The 26,101-nt window shown below is 40.3% G+C and overlaps 1 protein-coding gene across 1 annotated transcript in view; it reads right to left on the reverse strand.

Annotated features, from left to right (window-relative positions):
• Positions 1 to 12,364: 12,364 nt before the first annotated feature.
• The window catches only part of LOC124150126 (dnaJ homolog subfamily C member 13-like), a 592,425-nt gene continuing 578,688 nt past the window's right edge, over positions 12,365 to 26,101 (reverse strand). The window contains exon 56 of the mRNA XM_046522050.2: positions 12,365 to 15,920. Within this exon, the coding sequence (XP_046378006.2) occupies positions 15,814 to 15,920 (107 nt within the window). The 3' untranslated portion in view covers positions 12,365 to 15,813. The remainder of the gene's footprint in view (positions 15,921 to 26,101) is intronic.

The raw sequence follows: 26,101 nt of genomic DNA on the forward strand, positions 1-26,101 counted from the left end.
CCTGAACCAGAATCAGCCACAGAAAAACCTACACCAGTTCCAAAGCCTAGGAAACAGAGGAAAACTTCACCTAAACTTGAACCGGATCCTGTTACATCTGATGAGGATGAAAATGGAGATGAGTCGGTCATCTATGAATAGACTGACGATACAGCTGACAGGCCAGCTGAAGATGAGACAGAACAGGCACCAGACTTGGGAGAAACGATAATTCTGTCATAGAAGGTGAAGAGGTTGATGAGGCTGACCATGACTCGCATGGACGGAATCCATCTCCAGAAGATGTTGATGACCCCGACCCTGACACCCATGGACAGAATCAGTCTCCAGACCATCTGATACTTACTGTAGATACAGAAGAACAGCAAGAACCTCTACCCCAGATGCAGACTCCTACTCCCCATCCACGGCGGTCTACCCGAGCTCGGACACAGCCTAGGTGGATGTCAGGAGGAGAGTTTGCCTTCTCTGCAGTGGCTCAACCGGATTGGCTTGTGCGAGCTATCTACCTCAGCTCACTCTTAGCTGAGGGCGTATTCGGCTGCCAACAACATGCTATTTTGGATCTCATCACCCGTAAAGGAAAATGACGAGGACGACATTTCCTTGTGGGGGGGAAGTGTGTGGCAGATACATATTATTGTATTATATAGTTATGTAAATATTTGTTTTTAGTCATTTAAGCGTTGCATTGATATTTGTATAATGACAATTGCTTTAAGAATTGCAGGTATATTATTTCCGATTTTAACTAATGAATGTATTTTTTCTATCAATAGGTTTAGTCATTTTTGATACAGACTATAATTATAAGGACACAGAAGGTTGGGTCTATTATTAGTTCTATAGTTAGTTTCATTCTAATATGATTAAGGGTAGATAGGTAGGGCTACCACATTATTACGTGGCCTGATTTAATGAACACCGATTTGATCATTCAAACTCTTGCCCTCTTTCCTAATTCAAATCTGCACTTCACATTCACCCTTTGCACCATCAGGATTGTAATGGAGTCATAAACAGATGCAAATACCTCACAGGTTAGTTTAATCTTTTACATTGGTTTATGAGTGTGTACACTTTATATGTTATATTTGTATTGTGTGGGTATAAATAAAACCAGTAAATTCAACCTTAACAATGGTAAATCTAACCTAAATGTAAATAACACTTTAGTCAGGTTTTAGTGCATTTAGGAGTATGGAATTCATACAAAAACTATCAAATAACTCATATAATTCATTCAGGTAATTATATTTTCCCTATGAGTGAATTGTTGCATGTTTGAGTGTTTGATTGATTGATTTCATATATGAGAGGAAGAATAGTGTATATGTGAATGTAAGTATGAATGTGATTTTAGCCTAAGTTGTTTTGATGTGTTCCATGTGTTTGTAATGATAATAGATATGTTGATTTGTAGTTACTGTAGAATTAATGTTGTATATTGTTTACACGGATTTTAGGTAGGCTTGGTATATATCTAAATTGGCGGAGCTTGGGGAACGTCGTGTGCACCCTAGTGCCATACACCGGGTAGGAACTATGTTATTTTGCATTCTCATATGTTTATGTGATACTGAGTATCACATCTATTCCATTTGATATGCGTATTGCATTAAGACATCTGTGTCATATTTAATTTGAAGATATTTTGAAGATATGAGTTAATCAAGGAGTTATCTCCCCTTGTTGTATTGTCATACGATCTGTCATTTATGTTTCACCTAATTTGTGTAATGGACTGTTTTTAAGCCTCAAGTATATTGTATGACGCTATATATAGAATGATATATTGACCGGAATAAAACGTTCTCACCCCGTAACCAGTGTCTTGGACCTTTGATGTTGCCTCCACACTAAAATCGGTTACATTATGACATATGTTTTTGATTGGAAATGTGACTTTCTTTTATAATTCTTGTTTCATGATGACAGGGGAACTTTTATACACACCAGCTGAGGAAGTTGTGAGACTGTGATTGCATACAAATGAAAAACAGGTTTGCAGCAGTACCTGTATATGCAAAATAGACCACATTAGGTGAATTAAAGTTATCGGGCGTGGCTGACCAGAAAAAATACATCTGGCAAGGGTAAACATGTATACAGGCACTTTTCTTTTCATTCCAACCAGAAGACTGAGATAGCATTTTCTTAGAAACATATGGCTAACTCACAAGCTTATGTGCCACCATGGTTCTTGTGATTAAACAAACAAAACTTTCATATACTGTTACACGTACTGTTACTGTTATAAATGTATCAAATTCCTATTACAATTATGTTTCAGAATTGTTTTATTTGGAAACAAACCACTTAATGCACAAGATTAATGTCCATATGAGTTTAGTATGTATATGTTTAGGATCTGATTAATGTATTCATTATTCATAGAATACTAAAATTAAAATGATGACATCAGAGAGTTACTTATTCACATATATGATTTTCAGAGTGAAAGATAATAATTGTTGAATAAATATGTTAAAACTAAAGATAATAATTGAAGTTTGATCAGTTACACTGTCCTGATGCAAGACCAATATTTAGTGTCCAAACACACAATCATTGCAGGAAAAAATAACTACTAAATATAACTTAAAATTTCAAGGTGAGGTGAAATGGGGTTTAATGTTGCGTCCAAGATTATTGCACTTATATAGTGACGTGCATGTTAGTGTTTGTGTTTGTGTGGCTGCTTGTACTAGTCCGGATTTATAGTGCTAGCTCACTGAGATACCATGCCGCAGTTTAACATGAATACCCCATTCAGACACAGTATACTGACTCCAAGCCGACCAGTCCTTGTTTTAGCCCCTTAACGCTGAGCGCCAGACAGGGTAACAACAAGTACCATCTTTTAACGTGTTTTGGTATGACGCGGCCGGGGATCGAACCCCTGACCTTCCGCTCTCCGGGCGGATGCTCTACCACTAGACCACGGAGGCGGTTTAAAATTTCAAAACCTGTAAACAGCAGTAAATAATTAAACAATTACAAATCTATCATCAATACGCAATCATGGTGGTCTTCATATTTTTGAAATAAATTTAGAAATGCTTCGTGAAATTGTTCTAAAATCATGCTAGAATCTATGAATGTATTCCTGAAAGGAAAAATATCCCAAATGTAATGTGGAACTAACACCGAAAATATGTATGTAGCATTTTATTGCTTATATATATCCTATCATATATTCAGCAACGAGGGGATATTATTTTAAAACACGTTTTGTCAAGCCCATTTTCGCGCACCTGTTGTAGAGGGTGATCTTGATGATCAACGATATCCATAGAAGTAGTTGAGGGCGACGGTACAAAACAATATGATTGTTTTATAGGGGAGGAACCGGATCGAAAATCACTGCTTCCTGATTGGTCCAAAACGCAGCGCACTGATTGGTCCATTCACGTGCCTGGCCTGCACCTCAGTATTCCAAAAAGACCCGACCCTTGTGTTTCTTTTCCATAGGAAATTTGTTTTTGCCATGGGAGAGAAAGCACAACTCGGCTCGGGTGCTGTCTTCTGATTGGTCGGTGCTGTCTTCTGATTGGTCGAAAACCCAAGCCTCTGATTGGTCACGTATCGATATTGTTTTGGGGAAGGGTTGTCTATAAATCTGACGTTCAGTCAATCTTATAGTGCAGACGTTCATCAGGCACTCATCGCCATCATGACGGACAAGCAGAGTACACCCTATCATTTGGAGAGGAAAGACACGACCCGATCCAGACGGTTAAGAACCTCTAACCATACGTATCGTTTGACATTCAACCCAAACTACTTGGAAACCGTACCACCAGACCTTGTTTCCATTGAACTGCCGTCTTTATTTGACAGGGTGATCGATGACTTCTATCAACAGATGTCAGGCCAGGAGGGAGATCGTATTGGTCTAGGTATCGACCACCCTGCTTTGAACACTCCCATATGGATTCCCTTTCGTCGCCTTGAAGATCTCCATGGGCTAGATATCTTGCATGCCGTGCAAAAAGTCCAACAGTCCAACAAAGCCCTGAACATCGATGCCACCATGGTTGTGACTTTAGTACACGTAGCAGATCCCGACAGGGTAGGATCAGGCAGTGGTGGTCCCCGTCTGAAAAACGTCGTTGGACTTAAAGTATTTTTAAAACGCAAAAGCGGCATTGTAAGAAGATCAATCCTGTTTGGCAAGGGCCCTTGTGGTGGCACAGCATTATGCCCACAAGCCCAACCCTCTGACCCAAGAATGGGACACCCAGAGAAAGAGACTGACGAGAACGGATCGAGGCAGGGACGTTCAAGGCAAACAGGGACGGAAATTATTTCGGCGCCTTGGCATTCCTGAAGGTCCCTGTCGGGGCCTAGACGACCTAGCATGAGTGGGACGCGCCTTGGCCCACATCAATTATCAACTGAAAGTCTACAGTCAAGAGATGGACCAGAGACTGATGTACAAGTGTGATGAGGCTCCACCCAACGCCACCGTGCTGCACTTATTCCATCATGATCACCACTACTATGTGATCACTTCCATGCCAGCCTTTTATGCGTCTAGCTATTACTGCCAACGCTGTGACCACCATTATGAACATCCCGAAAAACATCCAAGCAATACCGCTGCCACTGTTGCCTCCACTCTAGCTATTGCGGGCCCAAGGAAGAGCACGGGATCCCTTGTTTGACATGTCAACGTTGGTTCCCAAATCAACAGTGTTACACCTAACATCTCCAGTCACCGTCAGAGGGAAAACCTAGTGCCTGTCAATCGATTCACAGATGCCCGGCCTGTTTTCAGCTGGTCCGCGTCTTGGAGACCCTCATGGCTCATAACGAGTGCTCAGATGAAGAACATTCCTGCTTAGTGTGTCGAGAACCCATGACCCCAGACCATTGCTGTTACATGACGCCCCTCCGTGAAGCCCACGAGGAAGAGGAGGGGGAGGAAGAGGAAGAATGCTACAGCCAAAACCGACGAAACAACATCAAATACGTCTCCTATGATTTTGAATGCATGCAAGACACTAGAGAGCACATCCCAAATTTGTGCATGGTGCAGTTAGGACGTGGACGATGCATCGGTGAAGCGACCAAGGAGTTGTGCAAACACTGTCCATGGAGAGAAGAAAGTTATGGTCCCAGCCGCGAGATTGTGTTTCCAGACCCCACCACGCGACGCAAATTGTGTGTCTGGTTGACGACTCTGGCCGAAAAACCCAAGAAGAACCAAGAGGAAGAGGAGGGCAACACACGTTAAAGAAAACAGGATGGAACCCTCTCAACTCATTCACCAACAAAACGCCAGCGACGTTCTTCACCCCAGGAGGAGGAGGAGGGCAAGGGGGAGGAGAAGACAAAGAAGATGAAGAACACCACTGTCCAGAAGGAGGAGCTCATTTATGTGATGGCACATAATGCACGATCCTATGATTTGCACTTGATCCTGAAGGGTCTGTACCCACATCTGGTGAAACTCCACACCAAGATGCACTGGTTAAGTTATTTCATGGAGACTGACACCTCCAGCACGCCAGGAATCGAGGTGAAAAAGAGTTCACGTGTGGAGAGGGCAAACATCAGTACAGTGTGGATGGCTACGATCCAGCGACAGGCACCATCTACGAATTCCTGGGGTGTTTCTGGCATGGGTGTCAGACATGTCACAAGACCAAACGTGGAGAACCTCATCCTCTCCTGGGCACGTCGATCGGAGCACATTAAAACGACACCCACTACCGCCTGAGTCTCTTCAACCAACACTCCATGAAGCCGTGAAGAAGTATGGCTACAAGGTGCTTCAGATCTTCGACGTTTGGCATTTTGACCCCAACACCCAGCAAGAAGGACTCTTTGACACCTATATCGACCTTCATTTCAAGGATAAGCTCGAAGCCAGCGGATACCCCGAGGGATGTACCGATCATGACGCTTACATCCAGGAGATCTATGACAAAGAAGGCATTCGGTTGGACAAGGATCGCATCGAAAACACTCCAGGACTTCGCACTATTGCCAAGCTCTTTCTTAATTCGCTCTGGGGCAAGTTCAGACAACGGTTAGACTATAGTCAGAACGTCTATATGAACGATCCTGCGCAGTACTTTGCCTTTGTAGAGGGATGAATGAAATACCATCAAGGATGTCACCGTCGTCAACGAACACATTGTGGCGGTGACCTATACCCAGAAGGAAGAATTCCAAACCCCTCATTCTCATTTCAATGTCGCCATAGCTGCTTGGGTCACCGCACAAGCACGTCTCAAGCTGTACGAGACCCTCGCCCTGGTGGGTCGCAGGGTCTTGTACTTTGACACGGACAGCGTCATTAACATTCATCGACCCCACGACACGAATCCAGAGCTGGGCCATTCGTTGGGTGAGTTTACAGACAAACTGGACGGAAACACCATCAAGACATTTGTGTCAGGAGGCCCCCAAAACTATGGCTACGAGTTAATGAACCCCAGACCCGATGGAACGCGCACGACCAGCAAATGCGAGGGTTCACCTTGAATTACAGAAACCAACAACACCTCAACTTTGACACCATGAAAGGACTGATACTGGGACAACGGCCTGGGAAGGAGGGGGAGAAAATCAGCTTGGATTACCCTCATCAAATCATTTGTAAAGGACCTCGGAACGGGAACGCTCTTGTGGACCGACCCACCCCGAAAAGACTACCGCACCGTTAACGACAAGCCCTTTGGGTACAGAGACGACTAGATCATTTTTATTTCATACCATTGGGGTGTTACAACGGATCAAAAGTGAATCGACATGGACGCTAGAGAAAAAAAACAGGATCGAAATCTGACTAATCAGAAGCCTGGGTTTTCGACCAATCAGAGGGTGCCTTTGCCCTGGGCGGCCCTCTGATTGGTCGAAACAAGGTTGTGCTTTCTCTCCCATGCTACAATCCTGACCCTATGGAAAAGAAACACAAGGGTCGGTCCAGTTTGGAAAAATTGAGGCTCAGACCAGGCACCGGAACGGACCAATCAGGAAGCAGGGTGTCAGTGTCTTAAAACTGACAGACGCTATCCGGTCATCACTTTTCACTGAACGGTCCAAGCAACATCATCGTCCCTCTGTTTGATGTTCCTCACATTGTGTTGGCTGTTGGCGTTTTGTCTGGAAGAAACGTGTTTGGGGAGAGTACCATCAAGTGTTGACACACATCCGTGAAGACTTGGAAAGAAACAACGAACAGAAAATCCGGACAACATCATGTCGAAACTGATGAATTCCAAGACACGGAGCGACATGGGTGGTAAAGGGAGTGGAGATGGGAATGACTGCTGAAGTGTACGACATGTTGTGTGCGAAGATAAAGGCCGACCACGTGTACGCCAAGATACGTTCGAAGATGAGGAAACTGACTGAACCCAAGAAAGTAGCACCGAAGAAGACGATAAAGAAGACCCAGAAGAAAAAAACAAGCAAACCAGCAGCAGCATCAACAACAGCAGCAGCAGCAACCACCACCACAACAACAGCAGCAGACACCGAAACGAAAGCTACATCCTTTTTGAAACCTGCAACACCTGCAAAAAGACGACCATGGAAGAAATTGTCTCTGAAGATCCCTAATCAAGAACAGCTGTAAGAACCATGCTATTCTTTGGGATGTGTATGCCGTTATGATGATGATGATGATGATCTGGACACACCCATCCTGCTTGATGCTTCTTGGTCACGCGCATCACCGGTGGATTTTGATGTTCTCTCCTCAGGTATGCCCATGGTTTGCAACAACGACGACGACAACATTGACCAGGATCCTTTTGGAGACTCTCAACTCACTCCCCTACAACGTGAATGTAGTGTCTGCTGACACAACAACATGTTAAGATACATAAGCTGCAACAGTGGTCAAGTGATGTGTCATGTCTGTTTCAGGGAGGCCAAATGAGAAGAGAAGAGAAGAGTCGAGTGTCTTGTTCACCCCTAGTGACAAAGTTTCTTTTTTCCAAAGTTTACAGACGTTCACCCCCTCTTGGTCACCCTAGTGTTCACAAAAATCACAGGGACGCCCTAATCCTGTGACTTTTTGTTTTGTTGTGTTTGTTCATGTGAGCAGGGGAATAAAAAGTTGAACAAACATAAGTGTTGTGTTGTCTTTTTTTTAGGATGGAGAAAAAAACCAAAACAGGATCGAAATGCACACCAAAGAAAAAAACGGATCAAAATCTGACCAATCAGAAGCCTGGGTTTGGGACAAATCAGAGGTCGCGCTCGGACCGTGCTGGACTCTGATTGGTGGAACCGGGGTTGTGCTTTCTCTCCCATGGTAAAATCCATTTCCAATGGAAAAGAAACACAGGGGTCGGTCCGTTTTGGAAAACCGAGGTGCAGACCAGGCGCCGGAACGAACCAATCGGGGGCGCTGCATGGCGAACCAATCAGGAAGCGGGGTGTCAGTCCCTTTCCTATAAAACAAGAGCAAACTCACACACACTGCATTGTATGAAATCAACCATGTCATCTCGATACAACTGCATGAAGTGTAAGACCGACAGTCACAGTTACCTGTACTGCCATGAAGTGTCATGTATCGAGTGCCACACTCAAGGTCACCGCCACTATGACTGTCCGAAGATAAGCAGTCAAGATAAGCAGAAGACTCCCCAGGGCCCATGTTACAACTGTCAGGTGGGTCATTTCGCTGCAGATTGCCCAGAGCCCAGTCGAAAGAAGACTTCAGCAGCACTGTTCATGTCGACACCAGTAACACCAGTGACACCAGTGACACAAGTGCTTCATCACATAGAAGCCATGCATATTGATGTCCGTGCCCTAAAAGAATGCATTGCACAACTCCCTGCGGGCATCACACCACGTCTAGGGAAAAGAAAACGGGACAGAAGCCCCTCAAGAAAGCACTTGTCAAAGCGCCGACGACGTCATCAGTCTGAGGAGGAGGAAGAGGTAGAGGATGAAGATGATAGATCATCTGAGCAAAGTGACTAACGCATGGGACATGCTGCTCCACTGTTTTTCCAGTTTCCAATCGTTTCCAGTTTCCAGTTTGTTTTCCAACGGCCCTTTTAAGGGCCACCCATCTCTCCCGAAAGAACGCGTTCATCCATGGCTTTGACGACCCTCAAACCAAACCAAAGAACCCACCACCACCACCACCAACAACACCTCCCACCACCATCACTTCTTTTTCTTTTTAAAAAAAAGAAAAAAATGAACATAAAGGATTTTACATGCGCTTCTTTTAATTTTGATATTTTCATATTGTATGAGTGCTTCTTATCGTCGCCGCCTCCCCGGAAACGGATATGTCACCCTCTTGGAGGTGCGTGCGCCACCGGAAACGGAAGTGCCGCCATCTTGGATGTGCATGCATCACCGGAACCGAAACCAGAAGTGACGTCATTGCTCATGCGCAGGCCCGTGACTGGTCCTGTACCGCCGCCCTCAACTACTCTTAGACGTACAGTGGGATACACTTATAATAGTGATACTTATCAGGGTGTAAATCGCAGAAATATGAATCATGTCCCATTTATATTCACCTTAACATTGAATGGTGATTCTTAAATATCAACAGAAGTTCCAATAAAAGATACCGAGAAACTTGCATGTGGCATGTTGATTTATCGTCTACCGTTTCCGGGTCACGGGTATTGGCTGCCATTCGGTCAAAAAATACAAAGTTGAAAAAAAGGACGAAAGTACGCAATTAAGGTCAAATATTACGAATAAAGAACTAAATGTTACTACTTAAGGTCAAAATACAAAACAAACAGACACCGGTTAAACATACACGGGAGCATGCAAGGTCAAATGGATAAATAATACGCGAATTATATCGTCAAAGTCACATTTTTATTTCATGTTAGTGGTGATTACTAATACTATGTATTGACTTGTTTTTGCTGTATGTGATAGGCGAAATATTTCAAAATTTACTGTAATTGTTTTGTTACGAAAGATTATCAGCAGACTACCCGTCTGTGACATCACATCCGGTGACCTTTGCACTTACTGAAATATTGCTGTCAGAATTCACGATCTTTATTTTCGTTTTTCTCTCGTCATATTTATCGGAAAATGACGAATAAAACATTCTATGATTGAGAAGATCGTCAACTTTCGCCAAGGTATATCTAGAAAGGCAATGTAAACTTTGTTGATATTAAAATAGCAATAAGTTATGCAGAGGTCGGGCGAAGCGCGCCATGTTTGATTTTAGGACGTCTGCTAGCATCATGACACAGGTTTTCTATTTTTGTATATCGTATTTTAACAGTATTCCAGTTATATCACGGCGTGTCAGCTTAATGTGGGAGGAAAGCCCGAAGTGATGCAGGTCTCAGACGTTTATCAGTTCGGTGAAACCCACGAGCACGGGTATGGTGCTGACACAACTTTGCACAGCGAATCGCGGCGCCTTAGACGACTGGGCAACCCGTGCCCCCCGACTGTTTGAAATCAGCCACCCTCTTTAGAGGGCCTTATGCTAAAATTAATCCAGCAGGCAGGGGTAAAAGAAGTGTGAAAATAATTCAGCAGGCTAAAGGTTAACTTTCTTCTCAGCTGCTTCACGCCTTCTAGCTTCAGCTAGCTTGGTGAAGGCTTTCTTGGATAGCTTTGAGCACTGATATCTTGCCTCATCTGTACATATAGCCTCTCTGCACTCCCAGCAGCCGCTATGAGGATCTCCCATGATTACAAAATGACAACACTTCTTGCAACCAGGAGTAGGAGACTCCATTATGACCTCACAACATTTTATACTTACGTGAGTACGATCGTCACTACAGGTAGCAGCACTGAATATTGACTAAATGTGTCTGTTTTATAGAAAACTATTAGAACAATCTTCGACTAATGTGACTACTACCAAGTGCAAGATCGTTACAACTATAACAATAGGTGTTGACTCGAGCACACACAGGAAAGAAGTGAGATTCCCTTCATTATGCACGTCATAGCTTGGGTTACTTTATTGGGAACAACCATTGTGTGTAATTGACAGTGGAGTGGACGTCTATTGAAAATCTGAAAATTTTAGTTCGTCTGACTGAGCCAAAATATAGGATTTATGGCAAAGATGTAATAGAGGTAGAGGAATTGCAAGAATTATATTTATTTGTCTAAGCTAGGCTTCCGGTTTCTACAGTTTTCTTGGCTGCCACCTTCTTCTTAGCCTGTTTTACGAACCTGCCATCGTGGCAAATAACTCCATATTGAGCACATCAGATCTCTGCACTCCCAGCAGGGGTTATGGTATGATGATGGCCAAAATATAGGATTTATGTCCATGATGTAATACAGGTTTGGTATTTGCAGGAATTATACTGCCTATGAGACATTAAATTTTAACTTGAAGCTTCATTAAACCCAACTCAGTCATTATTACCAATTCTGACTTCAAGGTATATTACACCAGAAAGGCAATAAACAACAAACAATGTATCACATATGTCAACAAATTTATATCTTTGATGATTTTAACATACTTGATGCAGTACTAACAAATTTGTACATTGGATCATGTCCAGTCCCTAACAAACACACTTCATAAAATAATTGTATGAAAGCTAAAGAGCTTGCGCATGTTCCTACTTCAATGAATATGAATGGACATAATCATGACAGGTATCATCTATCAACAGATAAACTGCATCATTTTGCTATACACAAAGTATATACAAGATAAAGGTAATAGTCCCTGTTTTACTAGAACCAAATTCTCAATCTCTATTACGAAATGAGTCGGGCCTTGCTCGTTCCCTTACATCCTCTATCTTGACCTACAAAAACAGGATCATGTGGACATGATTCTATGATGTGTACGTATAAAAAAAACAAAGTCACAAGTAGCCTACCAACAGTAGATAGAAATAGAGAAACAAAATACTTGAAATTTATCAGGAGCCTCTTTGTGATACTGTCCTAAAATGTGTTCAACATCAATAGTGTCATGTACTGTATTTTCTTGAGTATAGTGCGCACTTTTTTTCCAAAAAACACAGCTGTGTGGAAGGGGGTGCGCATTATACACGAATTATGAGTTTGGATGTTTTTTTCCCCCATGGAAAGACATTACCGTGAGCACGAAACACCGGAAATACCATGTCAACAAATCCATACTGAAGTACGCAAAATAATCATGTAATTACACTGTCTGGCTATAAAAAGTGTTATTTGTATATCGGGACTTATGTTTGTAACTTATTTCATTAATTTTATTCAAAATTCCTTTTAATATTGTTTTTATTTACCCGTTCTTTTCTCCATGTACCAAGTCACAGACCTACACATAGTTACTGTCAAGTCGGTTTGTTACCTTGTGTTTGTTGTCTAAATACCAGAATATGGTAACCACAACTGTTATTGTATTTCACACAATTACTATCAGCAGACAATTTTAACATTCATATTAACATGTAAATTTAAGACAACAGTTCAAATTTTGTTGTTTTTCAAGGTGTTATTTTTTTTTTGCAAGTCAAGTGATGGATCATTTATTACAAAACATGAAACATGACCTCAAAACCTTTCTTGAAAATGACCATGAAGGGCAGAGTTCATCCATGCACAAAAAAGGAACAAATGCTGCATGCCTTGCTTAATTTACATGAATTTTCAATTTGATAATGTTGCACAACCTGACAAGTGAGGAGGGATCCAGCTTAAGACCTTATTGATTATTGATTTGAAGCAAACATTTTATTACAGTTTATTCTTGAACAGTTTTATTTGATGCATAATACACAGAGTAGTTAAGTTGAAGTGAGGTTCCACTGTGGGAACAACTGGAACTGTAAAGGTAACTGCCCTGCAGATAAATACATATACAAACATTTAACAATGGGATATTCTGATAATCTGTAACTGTTCATTGGCTTGTAGGAATATGAAAAAATTGCCTGGAACTGTACCTCTCTTGGATATATAGATTAAAATGTCAACCACTTGGACGTATGAAGTGAGATACCTGTGTATTTCCTTAAGAATGCCCCACCTAAAAGTCTGGACATGTTATTACAATTATTTGATGCAGTATTCATAAGTGGCTCTTATCCAGATCAGCTGTCTTATGATGTCATACTTCCCATCTTGAAGAAGGGTAATCCAAATGATCCCTCTAATTCTATTACATTTTTTTAAGTACATGTAGCAGGCACATTTTTTGCAAAATTTGTTTGTAACAGACTAAGAAAGTGGTCTGCTCTTGAACATTTTATAACTAACAAGCAAGCAGGTTTTAGAAAGGGTTTCCAAACTTCCGACAATATTTTTATTGTTAATACTTTATTAGATAAATATCTGTCTCAAAAACGTGGCAGGACGTATGGTGCCTATATAGATTTGAAAGGAGTGTTAGGCTCTGTGTATAGGAATGGCTTACTCTTTACATTGTGGATCTTTCAAGTCCTGTATTTCTCTAGAGTGTGTATATACACAGTTCTTCAGGTGCTACTCTGGTGTTAGACAGGGATGCCAACTGTCACCTTTTTTGTTTTCATGTTTCACTAACGGTATTGTGAAATATTTTAATTGAATTGTGAGGGAGTTCATGGTGCAACTACTAAGTCCATTGGAATAGTTTATTTTATTGTTTGCAGATGACATAATCCTGTTAGATGTAACAGCTAAGGGCCTACAAAAATGTCTTGACCAACTCTCCCTATATCGTGATAAATGGAAATTGACTATTAATATTTAAAACAGCCAAGTGATTGTATTCAGAAATGGAGGCAAACTTAGATATTATGAAAGGTTTAGGATTGGAGATTCCGTCATTGACATAGTCCCTAGTTATAAATATCAAGGTGTGCAGTTATCGTCCTCTGGTTCTTGGTATCTTGCTCAAAAGACTTTGGCAAGACCAACATTGAAAGTAGATTGACTACTACAATCAACACTGGGAAAATTCTCAACAATCCCAGCTGGTGTCAGTTTTCATGTTTTTGACATAAAAGTATTGCCAATCTTAAATTATGGAGCAGAGGTTTTGGGATTTCATCCTTCACCTGATATTGAAAATGTAAACGGTTGTTTCTGTAAACTTGTTCTGTGCTTGAATAGAAACACCCCTAACATAATTGCAAGAGGAATTGTTAAAAGAACATGAATCAAGGTTTTGCATTACATAAAAGTTATAACATTCTGGTTAAGGTTATTGTCACAACAGGTTAATGTTATCGTGAAAGGTTCTTATGATCTTCAGTATAGAAGGCAGAAAATGGTAAAGCCTGTTGGGCTACTAATGTTAAATCACTGCTGTATACATATGGTTTTGGGGAGGTTTGGTTACAGCAGGGTGTTGGAAATATAAATGCATTTATATTGTGTTTTAAGCAAAGATGTAAAGATATCTGACAACAAACATGGAATAATAATCTAGAATGTTATTCTAAGCTGGAATATTTTTGCTCTTTCAAGGAAAGGGTATTATGAACATCTAACCAATTGTATTGATATAGCCATCTATCAAACAACACTTGTTAGGTTTCAGTGTTCTGGTCATAATTTATTGGTAGAAGCAGGTAGGCATTATACAATACCAAGGCCAGAACGTCTATGTCCCTTTTGTATTGTGCCATTTTGGAAACTGAATTCCACTTTTGTCTCGAGTGTTCATTCTACTCAAATTTGAAGGAACATGTACTTCCTAAATATTATTACATATGTCCAACTCTTGATAAACTAAAACAATTATATAGCTGCAACCTCTATGTTATAAGAAGATTTGCAAAGTATATATTTCTTGCTCTCAAGAAAAGGAACTCTCTTCTTAAAGATGTGCCAGTTTTGTTGTACGATGTCACTGTAACAATGTTAGCCTAGTTCGGCAAGGGTGGAAACTGGACTTTTAAAGTCAGTTAACTCTCTTCCCTCGGGAAGATGTAATAGTTAGTGCTCTGTACAGGTGAACTGATCAAACCAATGTACTTAGTATAATGGGCTGGTGGCCCTTTACAGAATGAACTCATTCATTCATCACCAATGATCAAAGTACCATGGGTACTGAGTCTTATCATACACTCATTAGAAACATTTACCTTCCATTGCATAAGATACTGTTATTTCGTTTAGCGATAAGAGAAGAAAGGCCTTTTATCTCACATAAATAAAAGAAATAAGAATGTTTTACATAACATCTATCCTGCATGTACATTAATACACACTGATACATGAACAACTGACTGAGTAGAGGAATAAAATTAGGTCAAAGGTTGAAGCTTGGCCAAAACCAATTAATGAGCAAAGAGCATATTGATTCACAGGTATCTTTGTGCAGGTGCTGCAACTGGGCAACAAGTAATCAGGAGATATTCCTATAAATCATATTTAAGTGGCGCTAAGTGGAAATGTTTGTCAATACTTATTGAATTCTATGTAGTTGATTTGACTTACACCAAATAACTCTGATCAATTAGAACCATATTCTGTGCCATGTTCATTATTCAACCTTGCTTGACAACAGCATAAGGATCATTACCAAATGTTTCCATTACAGTAACATAAAGAAGTTGTTACAATATATTATGTCTACTTATTCAGAACATATATACTTGTAACTAACTATAAGAGGACACATGACATACTATGTCAAATTTACTGCCTTTGCATTTCGTATAAAATAGTCCATCACATCCAAGAGGGTAGCTTATTATATAAGTCAATTAAGAAATAATATTGGCACTGATGACATAATATCCAAACTTATGACAACAGCATTTCACCTCAATATTGTGTGTGATATGATAAACATCCTACTGTTGTTAATGACTGAACAATGAATTTGGCATAGTAATTTATCAGAAAGTTATTGTTCAGTGGTATTTCAAGGGACTGCAATTAGTGCAGGTCATCTTGGTGAACAGTGTCGAGAGGGGGTGGGACATCTGGCATTGTCATCTTGGTTCCTGCAGTCAAGTAGCCTGCAACACTTGGTCCTGTAGGCCCTGTAAGAGAAATAACTCTGCATTACAAATACTGTAAAGTACAATCAGTAACATCAGTACATTAAAAAGTTATATATTTTAATAGCTGACCAGCACATCTCCACATCATAGTAACTGATGTAAGATGTGATAATTGAGTAACTGACAAGCACACCTCCACATGGTAGTAACTGATGTAACATGTGATACTTCAGTAACTGACAAGCACACCTCCACATCGTAGTAACAGAAGTAACATGTGATACTTGAGTAACTGACTAGCACACACCCACATGGTAGTAACTGATGTAACATGTGATACTTCAGTAACTGACAAGCACACCTCCACATGGAAGTAACATGTGATACTTGAGTAACTGACTAGCACACCTCCACATGGTAGTAACAGAAGTAACATGTGATACTTGAGTAACTGACTAGCACACCCCCACATGGTAGTAACTGATGTAACATGTGATACTTCAGTAACTGACAAGCACACCTCCAAATCGTTGTAACAGAAGTAACATGTGATACTTGAGTAACTGACTAGCACACCTCCACATGGTAGTAACTGATGTAACTTGTGATACTTGAGTAACTGACAACCACACCTCCACATGGAAGTAACATGTGATACTTGAGTAACTGACTAGCACACCTCCACATGAGAGTAACATGTGATACTTGAGTAACTGACAAGCACACCTCCACATGGTAGTACCATGTGATACTTGAGTAACTGACTAGCACACCTCCACATGATAGAAACATGTGATACTTGAGTAACTGACAAGCACACCTCCACATGGTAGTAACATGTGATACTTGAGTAACTGACAAGCACACCTCCACATGAGAGTAACATGTGATACTTCAGTAACTGACAAGCACACCTCCACATGAGAGTAACATGTGATACTTGAGTAACTGACAAGCACACCTCCACATGGTAGTACCATGTGATACTTGAGTAACTGACAAGCACACCTCCACATGATAGAAACATGTGATACTTGAGTAACTGACAAGCACACCTCCACATGGTAGTAACATGTGATACTTGAGTAACTGACAAGCACACCTCCACATGAGAGTAACATGTGATACTTGAGTAACTGACAAGCACACCTCCACATGAGAGTAACATGTGATACTTGAGTAACTGACAAGCACACCTCCACATGAGAGTAACATGTGATACTTGAGTAACTGACAAGCACACCTCCACATGGTAGTAACATGTGATACTTGAGTAACTGACAAGCACACCTCCACATGATAGAAACATGTGATACTTGAGTAACTGACAAGCACACCTCCACATGGTAGTAACATGTGATACTTGAGTAACTGACAAGCACACCTCCACATGGTAGTAACATATGTAACATGTGATACTTCAGTAACTGACAAGCACACCTCCACATGGTAGTAACATGTGAAACTTGAGTAACTGACAAGCACACCTCCACATGATAGAAACATGTGATACTTGAGTAACTGACAAGCACACCTCCACATGGTAGTAACATGTGATACATGAGTAACTGACAAGCACACCTCCACATGAGAGTAACATGTGATACTTGAGTAACTGACAAGCACACCTCCACATGAGAGTAACATGTGATACTTGAGTAACTGACAAGCACACCTCCACATGGTAGTAACATATGTAACATGTGATACTTCAGTAACTGACAAGCACACCTCCACATGGTAGTAACATGTGATACTTGAGTAACTGACAAGGATACCTCCACATGATAGTTACATATGTAACATGTGATACTTGAGTAACTGACTAGCACACCTCCACATGGTAGTAACTGATGTAACATGTGATACTTCAGTTACTAACTAGCACACCTCCACATGGAAGTAACTGATGTAACATGTGATACTTGAGTAACTGACAAGCACACCTCCACAGGATAATTACATATGTTACATGTGATACTTGAGTAACTGATAAGCACACCTCCTCATGGTAGTAACATATGTAACATGTGATACTTGAGTAACTGACTAGCACACCTCCACATGATAGTAACATGTGATACTTGAGTTACTGACAAGTACACCTCCACATGGTAGTAACATGTGATACTTGAGTAACTGACAAGCACAAATCCACATAGTAGTAACATATGTAACATGTGATACTTGAGTTACTGACTAGCACACCTCCACATGGAAGTAACTGATGTAACATGTGATACTTGAGTAACTGACAAGCACACCTCCACAGGATAGTTACATATGTAACATGTGATACTTGAGTAACTGACAAGCACACCTCCACATGGTAGTAACATGTGATACTTGAGTAACTGACTAGCACACCTCCACATGGTAGTACCATGTGATACTTGAGTAACTGACAAGCACACCTCCACAGGATAGTTACATATGTAACATGTGATACTTGAGTAACTGACAAGCACACCTCCACATGATAGTAACATGTGATACTTGAGTAACTGACTAGCACACCTCCACATGATAGTAACATGTGATACTTGAGTTACTGACAAGAACACCTCCACATGGTAGTAACATGTGATACTTGAGTAACTGACAAGCACAAATCCACATAGTAGTAACATATGTAACATGTGATACTTGAGTTACTGACTAGCACACCTCCACATGGAAGTAACTGATGTAACATGTGATACTTGAGTAACTGACAAGCACACCTCCACATGGTAGTAACATGTGATACTTGAGTAACTGACTAGCACACCTCCACATGGTAGTACCATGTGATACTTGAGTAACTGACAAGCACACCTCCACAGGATAGTTACATATGTAACATGTGATACTTGAGTAACTGACAAGCACAAATCCACATGGTAGTAACATATGTTACATGTGATACTTGAGTTACTGACTAGCACACCTCCACATGGGAGTAACTGATGTAACATGTGATACTTGAGTAACTGACAAGCACACCTCCACATGGTAGTAACATGTGATACTTGAGTAACTGACTAGCACACCTCCACATGGTAGTAACATGTGATACTTGAGTAACTGACAAGCACACCTCCACATGATAGTAACATGTGATACTTGAGTAACTGACAAGCACACCTCCTCATGGTAGTAACATGTGATACTTGAGTAACTGAGAAGCACACTTCCACATGGTAGTTACATATGTAACATGTGATACTTGAGTTACTGACTAGCACACCTCCACATGGAAGTAACTGATGAACAATGTGATACTTGAGTAACTGACAAGCACACCTCCACATGATAGTAACATGTGAAACTTGAGTAACTGACAAGCACACCTCCACATGGTAGTAACATGTGATACTTGAGTAACTGACAAGCACACCTCCACATTGTAGTAAGGTATGTAACATGCGATACTTGAGTAACTTACAAGCACACCTCCACATGGTAGTAACTGATGTTACATGTGATACTTGAGTAACTGACAACCACACCTCAACATGGAAGTGACATGTGATACTTGAATAACTGACAAGCACACTTCCACATGGTAGTTACATATGTAACATGTGATACTTGAGTAACTGACAAGGACACCTCCACATGGTAGTAACATGTGATACTTGAGTAACTGACAAGCATACCACCACATGGTAGTAACATGTGATACTTGAGTAACTGACAAGCACACCTCCACATGGTAGTAACGTATGTAACATGTGATACTTGAGTAACTGACAAGCACACCTCCACATGGTAGTAACTGATGTTACATGTGAAACTTGAGTAACTTACAACCACACCTCAACATGGAAGTGACATGTGATACTTGAATAACTGAAAAGCACACTTCCACATGGTAGTATCGTATGTAACATGTGATACTTGAGTAACTGACAAGCACACCTCCACATGATAGTAACATGTGATACTTGAGAGACTGACAAGCACACCTCCACATGGAAGTAACTGATGTAACATGTGATACTTGAGTAACTGACAAGCACACCTCCACAGGATAGTTACATATATAACATGTGATACTTGAGTAACTGATAAGCACACCTCCTCATGGTAGTAACATATGTAACATGTGATTCTTGAGTTACTGACAAGCACACCTCCACATGGTAGTAACATGTGATACTTGAGTAACTGACAAGCACAAATCCACATAGTAGTAACATATGTAACATGTGATACTTGAGTTACTGACTAGCAGACCTCCACATGGGAGTAACTGATGTAACATGTGATACTTGAGTAACTGACAAGCACACCTCCACAAGATAGTTACATATGTAACATGTGATACTTGAGTAACTGACAAGCACACCTCCACATGATAGTAACATGTGATACTTGAGTAACTGACAAGCACACCTCCACATGGTAGTAACATGTGATACTTGAGTAACTGACAACCACGCCTCCACATGGTAGTAACATGTGATACTTGAGTAACTGACAAAGACACCTCCACATGGTAGTAACATGTGATACTTGAGTAACTGACAAGCACACCTCCACATGGTAGTAACATGTGATACTTGAGTAACTGACAAGCACACTTCCACATGGTATTAACTGATGTAACATGTGATACTTGAGTTACTGACAAGCACACCTCCACATGGTAGTAACATTTGATACTTGAGTTACTGACAAACTCAGCTCCACATGGTAGTAACATGTGATACTTGAGTAACTGACAAGCACACCTCCACATGATAGTAACATGTGATACTTGAGAAACTGACAAGCACACCTCCGCATGGTAGTAACATGAGATACTTGAGTAACTGACAAGCACACCTCCACATGATAGTAACATGTGAAACTTGAGTAACTGACAAGCACACCTCCACATGGTAGTAACATGTGATACTTGAGTAACTGACAAGCACACCTCCACATGGTATTAACTGATGTAACATGTGATACTTGAGTTACTGACAAGCACACCTCCACATGGTAGTAACATTTGATACTTGAGTTACTGACAAACTCAGCTCCACATGGTAGTAACATGTGATACTTGAGTAACTGACAAGCACACCTCCACATGGTAGTAACATATGTAACATGTGAAACTTCAGTAACTGACAAGCACACCTCCACATGGAAGTAACTGATGTAACATGTGATACTTGAGTAACTGATAAGCACACCTCCACAGGATAGTTACATATGTAACATGTGATACTTGAGTAACTGACAAGCACACCTCCACATGGTAGTAACTGATGTAGTATGTGATACTTGAGTAACTGATAAGCACACCTCCACATGGCAGTAACATATGTAACATGTGATACTTCAGTAACTGACAAGCACACCTCCACATGATAGTAACATGTGATACTTGAGTAACTGACAAGCACACCTCCACAGGATAGTAACATATGTAACATGTGATACTTGAGTAACTGAGAAGCACACCTCCACATGGAAGTAACTTATGTAACATGTGATACTTGAGTAACTGACAAGCACACCTCCACATGTTAGTAACTGATGTAACATGTGATACTTGAGTAACTGACAAGCACACATCCACATGGAAGTAACTGATGTAACATGTGATACTTGAGTAACTGACAAGCACACCTCCACATGATAGTAACCTGTGATACTTGAGTAACTGACAAGCACACCTCCACATGATAGTAACATGTGATACTTGAGTAACTGACAAGCACACCTCCACATGATAGCAACATGTGATACTTGAGTAACTGACAAGCACACCTCCACATGGTAGTAACTAATGTAACATTTGATACTTGAGTAACTGACAAGCACACTTCCACATGATAGTAACATGTGATACTTGAGTAACTGACAAGCACACCTCCACATGGTAGTAACATGTGATACTTGAGTAACTGACAAGCACACCTCCACATGATAGTAACATGTGATACTTGAGTAACTGACAAGCACACCTCCACATGGTAGTAACATGTGATACTTGAGTAACTGACAAGCACACCTCCACATGGTATTAACTGATGTAACATGTGATACTTGAGTTACTGACAAGCACACCTCCACATGGTAGTAACATTTGATACTTGAGTTACTGACAAACTCAGCTCCACATGGTAGTAACATGTGATACTTGAGTAACTGACAAGCACACCTCCACATGATAGTTACATGTGATACTTGAGAAACTGACAAGCACACCTCCACATGGTAGTAACATGAGATACTTGAGTAACTGACAAGCACACCTCCACATGATAGTAACATGTGATACTTGAGTAACTGACAAGCACACCTCCTCATGGTAGTAACGTATGTAACATGTGATACTTGAGTAACTGACAAGCACACCTCCACATGATAGTAACATGTGATACTTGAGTAACTGACAAGCACACCTCCACATGGTAGTAACATGTGATACTTGAGTAACTGACAAGCACACCTCCACATGGTATTAACTGATGTAACATGTGATACTTGAGTTACTGACAAGCACACCTCCACATGGTAGTAACATTTGATACTTGAGTTACTGACAAACTCAGCTCCACATGGTAGTAACATGTGATACTTGAGTAACTGACAAGCACACCTCCACATGGTAGTAACATTTGATACTTGAGTAACTGACAAGCACAAATCCACATAGTAGTAACATATGTAACATGTGATACTTGAGTTACTGACTAGCACACCTCCACATGGAAGTAACTGATGTAACATGTGATACTTGAGTAACTGATAAGCTCACCTCCACAGGATAGTTACATATGTAACATGTGATACTTGAGTAACTGACAAGCACACCTCCACATGGTAGTAACTGATGTAGTATGTGATACTTGAGTAACTGATAAGCACACCTCCACATGGCAGTAACATATGTAACATGTGATACTTCAGTAACTGACAAGCACACCTCCACATGATAGTAACATGTGATACTTGAGTAACTGACAAGCACACCTCCACAGGATAGTAACATATGTAACATGTGATACTTGAGTAACTGAGAAGCACACCTCCACATGGAAGTAACTTATGTAACACGTGATACTTGAGTAACTGACAAGCACACCTCCACATGTTAGTAACTGATGTAACATGTGATACTTGAGTAACTGACAAGCACACATCCACATGGAAGTAACTGATGTAACATGTGATACTTGAGTAACTGACAAGCACACCTCCACATGATAGTAACCTGTGATACTTGAGTAACTGACAAGCACACCTCCACATGATAGTAACATGTGATACTTGAGTAACTGACAAGCACACCTCCACATGATAGCAACATGTGATACTTGAGTAACTGACAAGCACACCTCCACATGGTAGTAACTAATGTAACATTTGATACTTGAGTAACTGACAAGCACACTTCCACATGATAGTAACATGTGATACTTGAGTAACTGACAAGCACACCTCCACATGGTAGTAACATGTGATACTTGAGTAACTGACTAGCACACCTCCACATGGTAGTAACATGTGATACTTTAGTAACTGACAAGCACACCTCCACATGATAGAAACATGTGATACTTGAGTAACTGACAAGCACACCTCCACATGATAGTAACATGTGATACTTGAGTAACTGACAAGCACACCTCCTCATGGTAGTAACGTATGTAACATGTGATACTTGAGTAACTGACAAGCACACCTCCACATGATAGTAACATGTGATACTTGAGTAACTGACAAGCACACCTCCACATGATAGTAACATGTGATACTTGAGTAACTGACAAGCACACCTCCTCATGGTAGTAACGTATGTAACATGTGATACTTGAGTAACTGACAAGCACACCTCCACATGGTAGTCACTGATGTAACATGTGATACTTGAGTAACTGACAAGCACACCTCCACATGGTAGTAACTGAAGTAACATGTGATACTTGAGTAATGACTTAGCACACCTCCACATGGTAGTAACTGAAGTAACATGTGATACTTGAGTAACGACTTAGCACACCTCCACATAATAGTAACTGAAGTAACATGTGATACTTGAGTAACGACTTAGCACACCTCCACATGGTAGTAACTGAAGTAACATGTGATACTTGAGTAATGACTTAGCACACCTCCACATGGTAGGAACTGAAGTAACATATGATACTTGAGTAACGACTTAGCACACCTCCACATGGTAGTAACTGAAGTTAAATGTGATACTTGAGTAACGACTTAGCACACCTCCACATGGTACTAACTGAAGTAACATGTGATACTTGAGTTACGACTTAGCACACCTCCATATGGTAGTAACTGAAGTAACATGTGATACTTGAGTAACGACTTAGCACACCTCCACATGGTAGTAACTGAAGTAACATGTGATACTTGAGTAACGACTTAGCACACCTCCAAATGGTAGTAACTGAAGTAACATGTGATACTTGAGTAACGACTTAGCACACCTCCACATGGTAGTAACTGAAGTAACATGTGATACTTGAGTAACGACTTAGCACACCTCCACATGGTAGTAACTGAAGTAACATGTGATACTTGAGTAACGACTTAGCACACCTCCAAATGGTAGTAACTGAAGTAACATGTGATACTTGAGTAACGACTTAGCACACCTCCACATGGTAGTAACTGAAGTAACATGTGATACTTGAGTAACGACTTAGCACACCTCCAAATGGTAGTAACTGAAGTAACATGGTTTCTTAAGTCAGCATGATGACTTTTGGATAAAATGATCATTCCAATGTGCAAACTAACTTGTTTCAAGACATTTATTTAATTTACTTGACGCATGCTCATTTTACCACCAAAAAACATGTCTGCCATCAAAAGAAATCACCACAACCAGCATTTCCTAATGCATAAATGACATCTTGAGAAGAAAAATGTGGCTGTGCTTTGTTCTTCTGTGGGGATCTGTTACTCCTTAAATGAGTCTGCTTTTATGGGTTGGCCACTACTCTAATATACATGTAGTATACAAGTGAATATAAACTATATGAAAGAGACCTAAAAAGCCTAAAGAAGAGACAAGCACTTAGGTGACATTTATTTCTTGGTTTATGGATGCGCCGCTCTTTCAAAGTCCAAATGTTAAAAAAAAAAAAAATGAATTTTTTTTATCATTTTTTAATCTATAGATTAAAAATGTATTCACTTGACACTATTTCCCGCAATGTTATTGAAAATAAAATTCTCGGACACACTTCGACAACGGGTCCTCATCGAACATGTCAAATAGCAAAATAAAGACGTTTCACGAGCTGAAACGTCTTTATTTACAAAGTAATAAAATCATCAAAAATATATTTATAAAAGTATTATTTCCAACTTTTCGTGCGATCGCATATCGTAAGTCAAATGACATCTCGGCTTTCGTCGCCTCAATTTCTCGGCTCGGACACGATGTCTTAATGCCAAAATATATGCATAAGAAATCTTTGTCACAGCTCGTAACCTAGCTCTATGCATCCATAAAGTTCCATATTTTTAATATTGATCGCGATTTCATGCTAAAATGTTCAGAATAACATGATTTAACCCAAACCTTTCGCCAAAATTATCGTTGCTGTAATTTGATTAGCTGCCTTAGGTCACGTGCTTAAATTTGACCAATCACGAACCTTGTAGCAGATTTTGTCGGTGAAACAATATAAGTTTTTTTAATGTATACTGACATGGCAGGACGTATGTGTTATTCATACGAAGCTTTGAAAACCGAGGTATTTCCTCATGTAAGTGAGCGGACAGCCACTATCATCGGGAAATGGGTGATGACAGATATTTTTTGTAATTCTTTTTAAAATAATGTTCCAACAACGTAAACAAATGAAAATTAAAAAGAAATAGGTACTGGTAAGTGGATTTTATGAATTCTTACATTTGCCGAAAAAATCGTTAGATTTGCGCTAAATTTGGACGTTATGAATGTTTTAGCTTACATTATTATTTATTTAAAACGAACTTTATTTAGCTGTTCATGAATTATTTAAATAATGAAATACACATAACTTTCATATTTATAAACAATAGGATTAATTAGACCTTTCAAATAGTGTATGGCCAAACATGTAGTAGCAAAGATGTTAATTTCAGCAGATAATTCCTTGATACATGTTGGTTTCATCTATCACACAACAGTCTCTGGGAACTTGGTGTCACAGCAGTAATCTTCTGGTTGGCTGGTGTTGAAAGAGTTAAACGTTGCCCATGCTGCCAAAATAGCAGCG

This window comes from Haliotis rufescens, unplaced genomic scaffold (assembly GCF_023055435.1).
Source record: "Haliotis rufescens isolate VD_foot unplaced genomic scaffold, xgHalRufe1.0.p SCAF_4, whole genome shotgun sequence".
NCBI classification, from domain to species: Eukaryota; Metazoa; Mollusca; class Gastropoda; order Lepetellida; family Haliotidae; genus Haliotis; species Haliotis rufescens.